This window comes from Caenorhabditis remanei, chromosome II, assembly GCF_010183535.1.
Source record: "Caenorhabditis remanei strain PX506 chromosome II, whole genome shotgun sequence".
NCBI lineage: Eukaryota > Metazoa > Nematoda > Chromadorea > Rhabditida > Rhabditidae > Caenorhabditis > Caenorhabditis remanei.
Window position 1 is genome coordinate 343,521 of NC_071329.1, and position 17,103 is coordinate 360,623.

Genomic DNA, 17,103 nt, shown 5'->3' on the forward strand with positions numbered 1-17,103 from the left:
GTGTTAATGACTGGAAGGAAAGAAAGCGGGAGAAGAAGACAAAATATTACAGAGAAGTGATAATTTTGCGAGAGAGAATTTAAAAAAAAAACAAAAAAAAATGTATTCTACATTCGAAAATTCGGATGTCGATCCACCATCATTTGTTGGTGCTTTTTGACGCGTTGCAAATCGATTTGTTTCTCGATTTCCTCAGTGTATTCCGGTGGTATCGCACGGACGATGGGAGTGTCGGTGTGAGCGGAGAGCTCGTGTTTTCGAAGACAGGAACTGCAAAAATAGGTTTTGTCTTTTTTCGAAATCAATTCAGAAAAGAACGAGGAAAGCCGGAATTCTATCGAGAGTTGCTTGTCATCCGATACTAACTCGCTTCAAAATGAATATTCCGAATATAAAAATATACAAAAAGGTAGATCTCAGTGAGTTCTATGTCTCTGATATGATGAGGACTGTCGTACTGTATCGCGGGCCGGGCTAATGTTCCTAAAAGATGAAAATGGTCAAAAATGACACAGCGCTAAACAATAATGGACTTAAAGCAGAGTTGAGCGCTTTCCAAGCGCTTCCAACTCACTTTTTGTCATTTTCTGTGTACTTATTTCTAGCGATTTTAATTCAATTTGTATGAATTCTAGGCACCTTTTCAGCCAATTTCAACCTTGTTAGGTCATTTTCTAACGATTTTGATTTAATTCCAAGTCGTATCCACGTTATAAGAACGCGATTTGGCTGAGCGGTGACTCAACCTGCCAAGTGATGTGTGCAAACGCGCTTCACTAGACCCCTGTTTCGCGGGAAATTAATTTGAATTCATATGGAATAAATATGGCTCTGTGAAGCTGAAATCCTCTAGGCGGAAGGCGGAAAAAGGCTTGAAATGACGGAAGGTGGAAGGCGGAAGGAAAAAAGTGGCAAAAAGCAAAATTCCGCTCAACTCTGTTACTGATCTCAATTTTCTCCCGATTCAATTATCCCGTCTGTCTGTACACTCATCGGTCTGAATGTCCAAACTCACTTATCCCTAAAACTCTTCGTACACTTCCGACATTGGTACGGCGTCTCCCTCGTATGCGTTCTAATGTGTGCAGTCAACGCCTGACTCTGAGCGAACGACTTCATACAGTAACCACACTCGTACGGTTTCTCGCCGGTATGCACTCGTTCGTGCACCAGCATGTCCTTTTTGAAATGAAACCGCAGATTACAGTAGTTACAACTGAATCGCGCGGTTTTTCCGTTGGGTAGAAGATCTTCCGGTGGTGGACCTTCGTCGAAGTTCGCAGGATGGGCGGTCGACTGGAAATCGGTGATTTTGGATAATTAAAGGAGGACTGAAGTCATATTTTATATTTCAGATTATGTTACTTCAGAAAATTCTAAGAAACTTTTATCATTGGAGCGTATTCTAAAAATCGCTCTGAACGCCACAATTCCTGTTCTCCCGACTCAAAATGAGCCTTCGTGGAAGTGTTTTCTCACGCGAGTTTTGTCCACCGTGTAGTCCTCTCGGACAAAATTTTTTCTCAATTCCTCGTTTCCTCGCTTTTTTCAACAGACTCTCGTGTTTTTCGCAAAAAAAGCGAGGAAACGAGGAATTGAGAAAAAATGTTGTCCGAGAGGACTACACGGTGGACTCATTTTGAGTCGGGAGAACGGGAATTATGGCGTTCAGAGCGATTTTTAGAATATGCTCCAATGATAAAAGTTTCTTAGAATTTTCTGAAGTAACATAATCTGAAATATAAAATATGACTTCAGTCCTCCTTTAAAAAACGCAAAAAAGGCCGCCAAAGTCACGCCAGCCTACCTGATGATTCCTTAACGCCTCTTCGGTCGTGAAAAACCGCATACACTGCTGACAAGTGCTCCTGGTGAAATGCAACTTGTGATGTCTCATTTTACTCTCCAATTTCGCAAATATCCTCGGACAATAATCACAAGAATACATTGGTTTTAGCAGAGAATGATCTTTCAGATGATGCGTCATTGACGTCTTATTCGCGAATCGCATACCACAATTGAAACATCGAAATGGTCGAGCGTCTCCGTGCACTTCCTGCAAAAATCTCTTCAAAATGAATATTCCAAATCCTAAAATATATCAAACTGTAGATCTCGGCGAGTTCTATTTCTCTGTTTTAATACGGACCTGCTTAGGATTCATTGTTGTAGCGCGGAGCACCAAAAAAAAGTAAAATTCGTCAAAAATGACACTTTAGCCCATACTTGCAAAATGGGAATGAAAAATATATAAAAATGTAGATCTCGGCAACTACTACGGACCAGAGCGCTAGTCGTTAATGTACCGCGGGCCGGGCTATAATGGTCTTTTTGGCCATTCTCGCCTTTTTGGCACTTTATCCCAGCTTGCGATACATTAATGACTAGCGCTCCGGTCCGTAGTACGTCAGAATGATAGATTTCGCTGAGATCTACATTTTGGTATACTTTTCAGCTCATAATATTCCGTTTTAAGCAATATACTAGCCTTCCCCGCCTGAAGGCCCGGCTTAAAAAAGAGAACCGCCTTTTTTCAAAAACGTGAAAATTTTCAATGTTTCAAAATTTCTTCTAATTCTGAACCATAGTCGAAAATTTGACGTTTTCCCAGAAAAAAACGTTCAAAAAATCCTAAAATTTTTGAATTTTTGGTGACAATGCCCGGCTCGACTGTTGAAAAACTGTGAAAAAAACAGTAAAAAATCTCAAAACCGTAGTAAAATACAACTATTTTTCCGATCCTTACCAAGACATGTCTCTGATAGACCTCCTTATTTCCGAAATAAGTTTTACAATTCGCACAATGATACAGTCCAGCCAACGCTTTCGGCGCAGTCAACGGCTTCGGATCCGAGATCCATCCATCCGACGGGTCAATCGGCGCTTCCGGTGCGTCTGTCGCATTGATTACTTTAAATCGAAGAACTCGTTCGCCGATTTTGATAGCCATTCGACGAAGAGGTTCAGGTTGATGGGAGAAATGTTGGGATGTTGAGGATACTGTCGGGTCGTTTGATGGTGGAGAGGTGGAGGTCGAGGGGAGACCTGGAATTATTAAAGTTAGGGGAAAACTCACTTTTTAACCGGAAATTATCAATAATTTATTAGGTTAAAGTAATGGAAAGTTGAAGAACAACGAAAAACAGACAAATAAATACGAATTTTCGTAAAAATTCACTAAAGTTCGCAAAAATTAACGATAATTAAGAGATTTTGGATCCGAAATTAGAATATACCAGTCAGGCAATCGGAATTCTTCGTGATTAAGTGATTTTAATAGAAAATTCTTAATTTTAAAGTCATTATCCCGAAAATTCACAGAATTATAAAAATGAAATTTGATGCGTTCTTTGTCTATTTTTAGCGGTTTTTATAGAAAAATCAATTTCTGAATAAGTTTTTCTGCTTACTATTAGACTTTTGCAAAAAATGGGCGTGGCTTGATTCAGACACACGATTTTTCTTGTTTTGAAACAAAATTTTCGGAAAATTGACTATAAAATCGAAATTTCAGCCGGATTTTCCCGAAAAATTCATTTCTGAAACAGTTTTTCTAATTAGAAACTAATTTTTCCATTTTGATCGTTAAAAATGCGGAAATCTGCAAAAAAAAGCTACACTTTTGAAAAAATGGGCGTGGCTTCGTACAGACAGAAATGTTCTTGTTTTAAACAAAAAATTTTGAGAAAATTACTGGAAATTCGAAAATTCACTATTAATATCACATATTCGCAAAGAATTATGGAATTTTTTCAATTTTGAAGGAAAAATCGTTCAATTTTCGTGAATTTTTGCGATTTTTTGCGAACTTTTACAAAATTTCGTGCCTATTTATCTTGTTTTTCATTTTTCTTCGATTTTCCACCAATTTTTCGTCGAAATTTTCAACTCACAAGGCACATAAAGCATATCAGTGCCCTCAATACTATATTCTCCGTCCATTTCAACAATTTGCTCGGTCATTTGCTCTTTACTCGTCGATAATTGCTCCCGTTGAATCGTCGCCGTTTTTTGCACTCCGCTAGGCGTTCTGAAGTAATTTTTTAAATGATTTTTTGCTTTTTTTCGATAATTTTTGTTTTTTTTTGCGATTTTTCAGCAGAATTCCTCACTTGTAGCATTTTGTATCGGTCAACTCGTAGCCAACTGATTTCTCATCGCTCCAATGCCTCCCTGTTGCCGGGATTTCTACAAAAAATTATTTTTAAATTTCATTTTCCCTTTTAAATTTTACCATGAGCCGTCGTGACTTCCTCCTCGTATATTACCATTGAACATGGGTCATGTATTAATAAATCATTCATTTTTTATCAAGATTTACAAAAAAATCGAAAAAATATTCGATTTTTAATTAATAACAACGGAATTAAAGTGAATCATGTGAAAAATAAATGGTGTCGATTTACGATAAACAACACGCGCTCGCGGGATTTCGGAGTCTCGTTGTATCTCTTTTGTCTGGGTCTCTTCTTGTTTGCATTTGAATTGGTACTCTCTCGTCTAGAATTTATGATTTAATTTAATTTAATTTAATTTTTTTAGTAAAAATCAAATAAAAACTGATTTTTATTGAGGAATACACGAAAAATAACAAAAACCCGCATGAAAAGTACAAGAAAAACTAGTGAAACCCGGATATTCAATACAAATTCATGTTCTATCCTACTAATTCCTGTAGTCGTCAATCAAATTTTTGTGAGATCCATACAAATAATTATTGGCGTTCTTATTGCTGATAGGGTCGAAGAATGTGCGTTCGAAGACAACTTCATGCACGCATTGGACGAAACCAAAGTCGTAGTGAGGGTCGGCACGGATGAAGAGGCGGGTAGTGTTTCTGGAAGAGATAAGTAGGTCAAATAATAAAATTTATGAAGACATTTTTATATAGTTGAATAGAGCAAGTCAAGCTGAGTATTTTAGTAGTTGAAAGTTTTTGAATGGCTTTAATGGGTCAAGAGATATAAAGGAAACATTGAAAACGGTGAAAAAACAGTTTGCAAATTTTAAAGCTTAAATATTTCAGTAAAAACTTAAGTTACAGAATTTAAATTTATACTGGCTTTCAGAGAATTTTTTAAGCTACAAATTGTCAATATATCATTTATCAAAAGGATACTTAGTTTCTGCGATATACCCCAAAATTAGAAAATATTGAGCTACAACTTTCAAGTCAATTTTTTTAGCCTCAATATAAAGATTTTGCATTGATTTTTATAACAAATTATAGCTAATTTCTTTCTTAACATTTTTTTAATAGACAATCTTTTTCTATCTCCCCTCCATCACCCCTTAAAACCCTTAAAACCCACCTAATAGCCGGGAAGTCCTCCATTGCGTACAAACACGATCCATCCACATCGAAAACCTTCGTATCACAATTCTTCTCAACCACAGATGTTTCTCGATGCGAATCGTTTGGTAGATCAAAATCTGGAGTCTTCAAAAGATAATCGTAAAGGGTTTTGTGTTGGGAGTGCGAAATTGTGGCCACTGAGCACAGGTGTTGGATCCAGTTACGCGATACTTGGTATACTGGAAATAATCTTTTTGTTTAGACGGCAATGCACTAGATTTGACGACAACTTGCAGAAAAATTCAAATATCTCAATCTTAATAGAAAAAGAAGACCTACATTGACTCGAAGTATCGTTGGGGTCTGCGCTCAGTAGGGTCTCCTCTTTGAAGTGGACTCTGAAAACTATAAAATTGCTTCCTGAATTCATTTATAATTCTGACATACCCATTAATCTCCACCATATCCCTCAACCGTCTCGACCTTCTTGATAAAAACTTGGTGCTATGAAGAGGGATGTCGTGCTCCTAGAAAATTTAAAAATGTGATTTCTGGGTCCAGTGGGACGAAAGCTTTCAGAAAACAATTTAATAATTTAGGACATCAATATACTTTTCTGAAAGCTCTCAATGTTTTGTGACAAAAAACATACCGCCGTGATAACTGCATGCCTCCATTCAAACTCATCAATCTCCTTCAAACATTTTCTATGAGCACTGAGCATTCCGTGAGCAGTAGAAGTGTTGAACAGTTGCCGAGGGACAAGGACGTTGACCTGACAGTCGCCGAGGCGGAACATCTGGATTCACGAAAAATCTATGTACAGTAACCCAAGTATACAGTACTCACCCTCTCTTTAAACAATGCGTCTGCAGTGATATCCAGTGCAAAGCAGAAGAAATGGATTGGTGAATGCATCATGGTTAGAACTTCTTCCACGAAGTCGTAGTCCTGGAATGTTAAAAACGGTAAGTTGGGGATACTGTAGTTTTCTTGCCTTTGAACATAATTATATTTAGAAAACTCACCTTTGACACCACCCGAATAAAAAACATGTTGTGGTTCCCTGCCATTGACTTTGGCATGTCCGCTGGTAAGTATCGACGGCGACGGATTTGAAAACAACTGAAAATCCGACTATAGCTACAGTAACCTATCGCCAACTCACTTTCTATCATCCTGACTTGGCTCTAAAAGTGTCCGATTCTCAATGTAACTCAAATAGGTCTCTGATGTCGTGTTGAACATTTGCTCACAGTCGATATTGTTGGCAGGAGCCAGAGGGACGAATATGTGAAAACTAAAACAAAACAGGGTTTAAATCTGGTTAAGACAGATATAACGTACAAACCTATAAGTGGCGTATGCTGTTAGCGCCACGAACAATATCAATAGGATACATAAGGGGACTGAAAGTGCCCACATCGTTTTGGTACATATGTCGTGATTGGCCATGGGGTGCTCTGAAGAAAATTGAGAGAATTGGTGGTGATATAGCAAGGGAGACATGAGATTAAAGTTTTCAGGTAGTCGATAAGGAACGGTCCACCAAACATTAGATGGTTCAGGGCACAATAATCTGAACGGGATCTGTTGGACTAGATAGGAGCTGGTCAGGATTTCAACCACTAAATACGGCAACTTCAATTTTTTTTCAAACGTGTTTCCGCGAGTTTATTTCATAGCAAAACAATTTTAATTTGGTCCAAACCCCACTGAGAACAAGCAGCGAAACAGTGGCCGTGGAACATTCTAGAAATCTTTGATACGGTAGATTCAGGTTTTCCTGGGGAGAGCGGTGGTTTGCTAGTGGTAGGTCTTGATTGTACTGCTGTTTGATATTAATAACAATTTATTCAATTTTCTCTTTTGCGACGAAGGGAGAATAAAACGAAATAAGAAATGTTGACCGATTTTGGCAAACTTTTGATACCCTAAAAGCAGAAATAGAAAAGCGTCTAGCGGTGCGGTATATCTAGGATCCTAAAGGAAGTATCAAAAATCTGCTCAGCCGAGGTAGGATTCTCCAAACTCTTATATAAATTCCACTAAATATCTATTTTTGCTTTTGCTCTATTTCCTGGATTCCCTTGGCTAGAAATCAACTTCAATTAGAATTAAACCGTAAAACTATCACTAGCATGTAGTTTTCAAAAAAAAAGTAACTTTTGGTCAAGTGAACCTGCAAGGATACATTTCTTCCCGCGCTCGATCACAAGTCAGAAAATAATCGAACTGATCGGAGAGGGATCACCCAAATCGATAAACGATCAGATAGAAGAAAAATGAAGAAAACCGTGAATGTGTGACCAGCGAGGAGTCAGGTGAAGAAGAGAGTCTACAGTACGAGAGACGTAGAATAATCAACAAAAAAATAAGACGAAAGAAGGAAAAAAACAGGTTCTTCTAGTTTTGTTACGGGGGTCGAGAAGGGGGAGATGAACGACCAAAAACATCATATTTTCTTGTTGTTATTATGTTTTAGAAATGGTATATGTATATTTATGCAATTAGTGGAACAGTTGCAGTAGAACCAAATAGTTGGAGAGAATGAAAATTTTCTTGTGAGAAAAATTGAGATGACGTTAGATGGCGGGGAGACGTGGCCTTGAAAAGAGAAAAAGTGGGGAATGGAAAATGGACCTAATGGAAAGTGACGTTGATGACCGTTTCGTTGGACGGTTAATCGGGAATAAATGATTGATTGTTTAGTAAAAAGAATAGAAAGCATTCTGTGGGTCCGGGGGTCCGGATGTCGCAATAATTTTCAAAAAAGGCAATTACCGTAGAACCAGAAATCGAAAAGAGTCTAGCGGTGTCTGTTCACAGCGGTATATCTAGGATCCCAATGGAAGTATCCAAAAACTGCTAACTGACAAAATATAGCTTAATGTTCATAGAATATTTTTTTAGTTGAAAACGTTTTCATATCTTTAAAGACAGTCGAGATAGGATGCTCCGAACTCTTGCTAGCGGGGCCGCCTCTATTACAGGCCAGACCAATTTTCTCAACCGAACCTCGTAATTTGACTTTTTTTAAGCTCAGTTTTCTACCGATTTCAATTTTTTTAATGCGCCGAAAGACACCCGTCATCTGTCAATGTGCTTGGCATTGTAAAATATAATTTTCAAATTCTTATTTTTAGACCATCCGCCTAGTTGTGTTCATTTCAATCACACATTGATCGCTGGTCATTTGCCATTCCATTCTCCACTTTTATAGCAGAGATCATACAAAACACATTCTACTACAAATGACCTAAACCTGTAAACAAGTAGTAAACATTTTCGATTCACAGAAAATTTAAAGACCAGGGGGTGAAAGTTTTGAGAGGATTATCAAACTAGACTTTTTGCACTTTCAAACTTCCGTTTCTAACAGGATATTAAACAAAATCCAAAGATCTGCAACGCTAATACGATATGATATAATTCTTAGTGACGATGTGTTCGCAGAAAGACTAAAGTTTAGCTTTACAACGTGATATTCACATCGGTCAGTCAGAAGCATGTGTGTAAAGTGGCCTTGAATCATGGCCACTATTCGGAGTGAAACATTTTAACACTATTGTTTCAGTGCGTGAAATGGAATCGGTAAAAACTATACTCATTTCTGTATCTGTCTGAAAACCATCGATAGAAAAGTACACACACCGATCACCAACCATGAGACAGTCTTTACTCCCAATTCAACAAATATTTTGTCTCCAATAAGGAAATTGAAAATAGGTAAGGAAAATAGGGAAATACATGGTGACGTCACAGATTGGAATCTTTGAGAAGGTAAGAAAGAGAACAACGATCTGATATTTTGAAAAAAAAACGGTAGCGACATGGTCAGTTTTTGAAATGGAAAGGGAGGAGAGACCTTCATTTTATTGTAATTTTTCAATTTGGGAGAATGGGAACAAAGGAAAAGTGATATAGTAGCACAGCAGTGGTCGCGCAGATAGATCTGAATTTTTACCGAGTCGCGTTGCGTGCGCGTCGCGGAAACGTTGTCAACTAAAAAGATAGAGACCAAGTCTAATACTACATTTACTTAATGAGTCTCTATTTGATAAATAGTTTAGTTTTTGAGATATTACAGAAGAAGGGAAACAAAGAATGCCAAGAAAGAAGAATCGGTTTGTCGTTTTTCTCTTCATTTGACTCGTTTGGTCAATTCGAAAGATTTACAAAAACAGAGCAAAATACACTACTATTTATTTTTTCAAATAAATACAAAAAAAGCTTTTTGATTTATGTTTTTGGTCAAATTCAAGAACAGACAAGTGTCGTTTCGCTATTTGGCATCGCTCTTCCCCTCTCAAGGGTTGTACTCGATCGGGAGGTTCTTACGACGAACCATACCATCTCCTTGGAACCACTCACGGCGGAACTGCTTGGCGGCACCATCTGGAGTGTTGGTCCACTCGATGGTGATACGGTCGTTGTTAGTGTCCTGAAATAAAGGAAATTAGGATCCAGGCTCCCAGATTTCAGTGGAACTAACCTCTTGTCCGAAGGCGAAAGCATCGCAAGAGACGGCGAGAAGAACAGCCTCCTTTGGGTCGAGGACTCCACATGGTGGATCAACTCCGAGACGCTTCATGTTGGTGGTCTTGATACCGTATCCAATACGACGGGCCGACGAGTTGATCACTTTGATGTGGTAGGTGTGCTTGTCGTCGTACGGAGCATTGAAGACGATCTTCGCGTTGGGTTGGGTTTGGATGTCTCCTGGTGGGACGGATTGAGCCATGGCGTTGGTTGCTAGTTTTTGACAAACTGTGAGGTTTCTCTGTGGTGAGGGGTTCCTTATATGCGGCACGTTTATCTTTGCTCTAGATCTAATGTGCCAGATGAGTTGGAAAATCGAATTGATTAGAAGTGATGGTCACGCGGGATTTGGCAAAAAAAACCTATCAAAACGAATTTATTGCGGGAATATATATTTTTCCGGAAGTTCACGGAAAATCAAAAAAAAACGTTGTGATATTTATTTGGTAAAACAAAACCCGTCACATTTTGTTTCTCAAAGTTAATTAATATAAATAATGTGTTTATTCAAGCCGTCGTCGCTTTTCATCTGGTTGCTCATCCTCATCCTGATCATGTTTATTAGATTCGTTCAATTCTCCGGCTTCTTCTTTTTCTTCAAGGTCCACCTTTTCTTCTCCCTCTAATAATTCCAAACCACTGGTCTTTAAGCACCATCTAGCCCATCTAACGACGTCTCTCGACTCTGATGTTCTGCACAACCACCGAAACACTTCCATATGGTCAGTTTCATCTATTCTCTCAAATGACTCAATCGATTTCTGGATCTCCTTTATTTCTGATTCGATGCAATGCTTGTCACCATTGTCACCGTTCCTGGCTTCGCTCTCCTTCATTAACGCAAGCAAATAGTATATCACACTCTCCTGCTCATGAGATTGTCTATCTAGAAGGATCGGTCTGAAAATTGAGTGGTTTTTTATCTAGCATATTTAGAAATTCTTACAAAAACACTTCAGCGCAATCTTGCTTGAATATCACTTTGAACACAGACACGTCGATGTTGCTAGCTGCATCCGAACGTTGGCAATCTGGTGTATGAATATATCAGAACCTTTGAAGAGTTTAATTCCACTGAAACCACCACTAAGAAGATTCTGAAAAGATTAAATATCACTGAGATGACAACCGACAAGAATGATACGTTAGATGACTTTTTTGATATTGCTATCGTTCAAAATTTGACAAAGTTGAATTTGAATAGTTTCGGTCACATGGCTTGCTGTCATGATAAAGATGAGAGAGTGCAGTTTGGTAAAGTTTTGGAAAAAATTCTCAATTCACAAAGTCAGGAGATGTTGAAAGAGATAAGGATTAATGGGGAAGATGCAATTTTCATGAAAAATTGGGTAAAAGACGTAAGTTTTTTAATGCTCTCAGCAGGTACTGAGTTCCCACCTTACAGGTATACCAGCTAATCCCATCAGTGACCAAACTACATCTCCCCTATTGTCCCCTGAGTTTGTCCCCAAACTTCACAAATCTCTGCCAGTTCAAAAATGTCACAGAACTTGATATAAGTTGTTCTGAGCTCAAGAACTTAACTGGAATATCCAACATTAAAAATCTGGAGCTTCTCAACTTAAGTAACCTGGAATTCCGGGAAAAAGAGGATGTTTTGGACTTGTTCAATTTGGAAAAACTACGAGTTTTAAATATAAGCTCTTTTCGAAAGTGAGTTGTGCGCTTGGAAAAAGTATAAATTATTTTTTAAAGTTTTTTTCCAGCGAGGATCGTTTACAAAACTTGAAGTTGTATTTGCAATGTAAAAAATCGCTTCCACAGTTAAGATTTCTTGACTGCTCGAATAATGATATCAACTTGAAAGATCTATATGTTCTGGTAGAGACACATCCAATGCTAGAGGTGGTTTGTCTGCTTGGTAAGTACTAACGATTCGGTAGAAGCATCCATAAATCAAAACCTCTTTTACAGAAACCCCACTGGAGAAGAATCCACAGATTGAGTTCCCTGGGCGCACTGTCGAACTGTTAACAATTGAAAACGCCCATCGTTGCCTTATATCCTTGAACTACTGTATGCAAACTATCAAATACCTAGGCGATGTCAAAAGGATTTTCAACGAATGTGCAGAATTTCTGGAAAATTTGAATGCAAGCGACCAGGATTACAAGGATTGTGTGAAGCTCATGCTCTTTTTTATCAAAAAATATAAGGATAACGAAACATATCAAGAATATTCCCTCGATTGTTTGCTGTGTGCTTGCCAGTAAGATTTGGATTTCCAAAAATATATATAATTCGAATCGGTTTTTTTTCAGAAAAGCTCATCTTCTTGATGTCAACGAGAAACATCACCTTATCAGAACCATTTTGGATTCTTTATCTGACTATGCATGCTATGAAAACGATGCAGATGATGAGCCAATTTCCGTTGTTCATTATATTGCGTTTAACATTTTATGCAGAAAGGAAATCTGTGAAGCTTCGCCACAAGCAATCGACGCTGTCTGTAAAGGAATTGCTGATGTATTCAGATTTGCGAGTTGTGTGAGACCCTGGACGACGCCGTGGTGTTGTTTAATGCTATTGAAACAGCTGACAAGGTATGTTGAAATTAAATAAATTCTAATACAAGTTTACTTTTTAGAAAAATAACATCCCTAAATGCATTAGATGTCGCGGGGCTGAAAATTCATCTTCTCCAGATTTTTATGAAATATGACATTGAAGAAACCGGAGAAGAAACGTTTTTCGTATTGGTTCATGTCATGAATGATTTGACTTACGTCAACCGAGAAAGCCGCGCAGAAGATTTAATTCTCAGGTGTGACAAAACCATTATCCAAGGAATTATAACCACGATTGCAAACCTCGATAACGACTCGCAAAAGAGAGACGTTTTGAATATGCTAGAGGAATATGTGAAGTTTGTTGATGTATCAGTTTTTGAGAGCTTCTTTCATAGATTTGAGGAATTTCTGATGTGAGTTTCTCCAAAAAGCATTGCTCATCTCTTTTATACTATTTCTAGGCCATCAGTTCTTGCAAAGAACACTGAGGAACAGAAAGCTGTGGTATCCGTTCTGGGTGCAATGATGTGTTGTGAAGACCTGCAAGCCAATCCGTTGACCGAACAAACACTCAATGCGATTCTGCAATCCCTTAATTCATTTGACATATCTGAAGATACGGACGCCTTCAGATATATTGTGCGGACGTCAGATAACAGAGAAGCTGTAAAATGGGCAAAATGGATTTTGAAAAGCTGTGGTGTGGTGGTAGAAGAAGAGGAAGATGTGGTAAAGGTGGTTCCAGAAGAAATCGTTCCAGAAGAAGCGAGGGAAGAGGAGCCAGAAGCCAAGAAGAGAAAACTTTGATAACTTCTTTAACTTTTCCATTTATTTGTTCTTGATTCGAACCCCCAACTAAGATTTTTATTTCATTTAAAAAGTGCAATTTGAACCTGAAAACAAAACTATGATATCACAAGTCTCTATATCATTTGAAATGTATCCTTTATTTACAGAAAAAAACGAACAGATATAATTTTCGGTGCATAATCTGAAAGTATTATAACTCAAAAACCAAAATTATTCTTCCTGAATCAACATAACACTATTGTTAAGTGGAACTGTCAAATGTGCACTACTCTGTGACGCCTTGATACTTCCCATCGCCACCGATAACACCACTCGATCCAAGCCGGTGCCAACTGATCTCACACGTCGTTCACCTTTTTTGTTCGGCGCCTGAAAGCGAATAGCAGTGTTATCATAAATAGGTTCAGCACCACAAGTACAGTAATCCCATGCCAAAAGGAGTTACTACATGGTTACGAATAAGGAAAATCAGAAAATCGGAAGGAAATTAAAAAGGTGAGAGCATAAAGTGTGTCTTACCACTGGACTCGGTATCACTTCGTCTGGTTTTGTCTGAATCTGCATTTCTTCATAGTAACTATGTCAGTTCTAACTAGGGAAAAGTATATGTCATGTGCAAAAACTCACATCATATATCATGTAGCCGCTACCGGTGTCACAGTAGCGTACTGTAGTCGCTCGACATCGTTTACTTCCGAGACCCTGAAATATAGCGATAGAAAAATTAAGAAGACATGCGGAGAAGTGGGTAGTGGCATCCTAGAATCCCCTTCCTTCTAGAATCCTTCACTTACCGTATATGGTTTGATATTCAGATGCGTCAGCACACAATTATCCACGTAATCCAGCACTTCACACCGAATCCTCGCATTGCACACCAAATAAATCGGTAGCCGACAGGCGCTTGCAACGACGGTCAGCAGAGATACAAGATCCGAAGACAATGTATACAACGGACGGATATTTTCAGACAACAACGATTCCTTGTCCACCAGCTCCCAAGTGTAGACCACAACGTTGAGAAGGTTGGATGCCAGATAGGAGCATGTGACGGCGACTAACATCAATGTGGCGGCACGGATGTTTTGACGATGTTCAGATGTGGCAAACCGAAAGAGTTTTGCGCCGAGGTGTTGGATACGGAGACGATGCATTATTGCGAAGTTAAGATAGAAGCACATGATGAAGGGAAGAGCCACTGTGAGCAAGTTGCGGAACCAGAACTGAAAATAGGGAGTGAAAGCTTACAGTGTGTAAGGTATACGGTAACCCTTTTGTACCCGGTGACGCATCGTCATCCCATCGGGATACTTCCGGGTCTTAGGCAAGCCAATTCCCAAAAACTTCCCATTCATATTATCACAACACAGTTCTTACAACTGCGCTCCACCAAAATCTGTCTATTTTTCTCTGAGTCTCTCAATTTCGCACGCAACTTTCTTTGGTTTCGGTAGAGCGTGGTTGTAAGGCGCGTGCTGTGCTAATAATATTCCTCGCACTCACCTTGTACGCAGTCTTGTAAGGCTCCGACTCTGAAAACTCTGAAGGAATCGCTGTCAGGGAAGTAACACCGGTGCAGTTTGCGTTGGGAACAACCTGAATTAAAACTATACATAGATTCTGAAAAATCTTTGGTCAACAAACCTCAACCTCAAAATACATTGGTCCCTTTGCCACAATGGCAATACAAAGACAGGCGACAATTATGATGAGGCGATGGTGTCTCGCGAATTGGCAAGCAATTTTTGAGATGGTTATGTATCTGAAAACTTTTGTCAGAGGGGAGGAGTTTTGGTTTTAAATTACCTTTCAAACGCGGCCGCACAAATCAAAAATGCCGATGTTGAGATAAAGACATGAGAAATGGTGATCATAATTCTCATATAAGACCACCAGGCGGCTGCCAACCATTCCGATGCAAAATAGTCCATATACAGATTCACAGGGAATAACAGAATGTACGAAGCTGACAAGAAAATGTCTGCTACTGATAGAAACATGAGGTAGATCAAATGAGAATGTCGATGACGTGGATTTCGAAAGAGAACGACGAAAAGAAACGTGTTGAAGCAGACCGAGATGAACGCGATCACAGCGCCAACCACACCGACTAGCATGAGTCTGAAAACGGTTTTTCTTTTTTGTTAAATCCCTCAAAATGTTGAATTTTATACGAGACATCATGCAAAAACCGGAGTCATGTTTCATTGGTTATAAATAATTTAAAATTTTCTTGTGAATAAATATAGTCACTTTTCTTGATTAATCGTGTATATTGACATAGGGGAACATCGAGATCAAAAATTTGCGAGCATGAACAGAATCTTAGAATTTTTTCGATTTTACAAATCAAGGTTCTAAAAAATTGGTTTTCGAAGTGATTTACTTTTTTCTCTATATTTTTAGCTATATTTCAAATAAAGTTTATGCAAAACGGACAGTAGAGATTCACAACCAATCACCGCTAGTGTATGTATAAGTAGAATCTTAGAATTTGAGCCTGGCAAATCGATTTTTGAACTCCGGAGCTAGAATTACAAAAGATTGTATTACCATCGTATTCAGAATAGTCGAAACTAACTTCGAGTAAATTTTCAGCAAACTTTCAAACATTTAATAAAGGGAGTTTCCTTGTGGGACTAGAATTAGTCTAAGCTTGGAGCCTAATCCTTTACATATATTTCCCCCCACTCACCTATTAAACTCGGGCGGGATAATTGAGCAATTCATTTCCCACCATTCATCCTCGTATGAAAGCACACTTTCAGTTTCCGTGTCCTCCTCTGCCATGATTGAGTAAATGTGATTCCTGAAAATCTCAATATTCAGAATTTAGAAAAAAAAGAAGAATGTGAAGAAACGGGCGGGAAAATGAGACAAAAAATTCAATTAAAAGATAGCGAGACCTCCCTCTCTTTCTCGAATAGTGTTGCGGGGGTCAAAATGTAATTTAAATTTTTAAACAGTTTTTGAGAAGAATAAACATGAAATAATATAAAATTTAAGAAGAATATCGCGTGTTGGCCGAATAAAGTGACAAATGTTGCAACATTTGAGTGATTAAAAGAAAAAAACGGGATGTAAAGAATAAGGAGAGAGTAAACAATTAGTAATGCGAAAAATGGGAAGGACAACAAGAAAAAAGAAACTTGGAAAATGTTAACAGGTCAACTTGTAATTTAATTGTGATTTTATTGGTTCATGGCTCTGTGGGAATCTGAAAATTGAGCGTGAACTGAATTCATAGACGTGATATTGCAGTACCCTAACAAAAGAAGGAAGTCTGGGCTTTCAAACAATCTATATATAAATTTGGTCATAATTTCGACTACGGGGAGTCCAATTCTGCAATCAAAACCGGCTAAATGTCTCTGCGAGCCGAGTTATGAGCTCTCAAAGTTTCAATATGATTAAGCTTTTTTTACATGAAATTCCATTTGTGTTCCCCAGCGGTTTACTTGTGTTCGAACGTTGCAAAAATAAAAAATCTTGTGTATACCATTTGCGATTCTGAATTCCAAAAAAAAAAGCTTAACCATATGAACAGGTTAAGAGCTCATAACTCGGCTCACAGAGACATTTAGCCTGTTTTGATTGCAGAATCGGACTCCCCGTAGTCGAAAGTACCTATAACAATACTTTAAATATTCCAAGTCAAGCCAATACACCAAAAGAAACCAGATCAAAACTCGAATAAAAGAAGACGACCTCCCAAACCCAGAGAAAGAAGAAGATTTGTGGTCAAGAAAAAAGGGAGAAGATAAATGGTCACTGATTGTGCAATGACTACATTGTCCCCCTTTCCATGCTCTTTGCCATTTCATCCAAATACTGAGAGAAAAAAAAGAGTTCCTGAATGAACACTCACTTCGAATTGTTTTCCAAAACGATGATTGTTTTGTTTTTTGAAATGAAAAAAAA

The 17,103-nt window shown here is 38.3% G+C and overlaps 6 protein-coding genes across 6 annotated transcripts; 1 reads left to right on the forward strand and 5 right to left on the reverse strand.

Moving 5' to 3' along the window:
• Positions 1 to 107: 107 nt before the first annotated feature.
• On the reverse strand, positions 108 to 4,304 carry GCK72_003683 (uncharacterized protein; the record flags this gene model as incomplete). Its single annotated transcript, XM_003094335.2, has 7 exons — positions 108 to 270; positions 1,016 to 1,296; positions 1,808 to 2,056; positions 2,747 to 3,045; positions 3,894 to 4,030; positions 4,113 to 4,188; positions 4,235 to 4,304. The coding sequence occupies 7 exons, from the start codon at positions 4,302 to 4,304 to the stop codon at positions 108 to 110; spliced, it is 1,275 nt and encodes a 424-aa protein (XP_003094383.2).
• Positions 4,305 to 4,665: 361 nt separating this feature from the next.
• Positions 4,666 to 6,751, reverse strand: GCK72_003684 (uncharacterized protein; the record flags this gene model as incomplete). The annotated part of the gene is made up of 9 exons (XM_003094331.2): positions 4,666 to 4,837; positions 5,313 to 5,535; positions 5,636 to 5,694; positions 5,744 to 5,823; positions 5,949 to 6,095; positions 6,146 to 6,247; positions 6,325 to 6,421; positions 6,465 to 6,596; positions 6,648 to 6,751. The coding sequence occupies 9 exons, from the start codon at positions 6,749 to 6,751 to the stop codon at positions 4,666 to 4,668; spliced, it is 1,116 nt and encodes a 371-aa protein (XP_003094379.2).
• A 2,854-nt stretch (positions 6,752 to 9,605) lies between these two features.
• GCK72_003685 (uncharacterized protein) lies at positions 9,606 to 10,040 on the reverse strand (the record flags this gene model as incomplete). Its single annotated transcript, XM_003094355.2, has 2 exons — positions 9,606 to 9,740; positions 9,792 to 10,040. 2 exons carry the CDS (start codon positions 10,038 to 10,040, stop codon positions 9,606 to 9,608), a joined length of 384 nt encoding a protein of 127 aa, XP_003094403.1.
• A 301-nt stretch (positions 10,041 to 10,341) lies between these two features.
• On the reverse strand, positions 10,342 to 10,674 carry GCK72_003686 (uncharacterized protein; the record flags this gene model as incomplete). Its single annotated transcript, XM_053724187.1, has 1 exon — positions 10,342 to 10,674. One exon carries the CDS (start codon positions 10,672 to 10,674, stop codon positions 10,342 to 10,344), a length of 333 nt encoding a protein of 110 aa, XP_053588381.1.
• A 285-nt stretch (positions 10,675 to 10,959) lies between these two features.
• Positions 10,960 to 13,179, forward strand: GCK72_003687 (uncharacterized protein; the record flags this gene model as incomplete). Its single annotated transcript, XM_053724188.1, has 7 exons — positions 10,960 to 11,196; positions 11,244 to 11,512; positions 11,566 to 11,720; positions 11,774 to 12,068; positions 12,121 to 12,405; positions 12,450 to 12,785; positions 12,834 to 13,179. The coding sequence occupies 7 exons, from the start codon at positions 10,960 to 10,962 to the stop codon at positions 13,177 to 13,179; spliced, it is 1,923 nt and encodes a 640-aa protein (XP_053588382.1).
• Positions 13,180 to 13,392: 213 nt separating this feature from the next.
• GCK72_003688 (uncharacterized protein) lies at positions 13,393 to 15,972 on the reverse strand (the record flags this gene model as incomplete). The annotated part of the gene is made up of 8 exons (XM_053724189.1): positions 13,393 to 13,551; positions 13,702 to 13,740; positions 13,810 to 13,884; positions 13,977 to 14,405; positions 14,686 to 14,778; positions 14,827 to 14,944; positions 14,989 to 15,303; positions 15,878 to 15,972. The coding sequence occupies 8 exons, from the start codon at positions 15,970 to 15,972 to the stop codon at positions 13,393 to 13,395; spliced, it is 1,323 nt and encodes a 440-aa protein (XP_053588383.1).
• Positions 15,973 to 17,103: the final 1,131 nt, after the last annotated feature.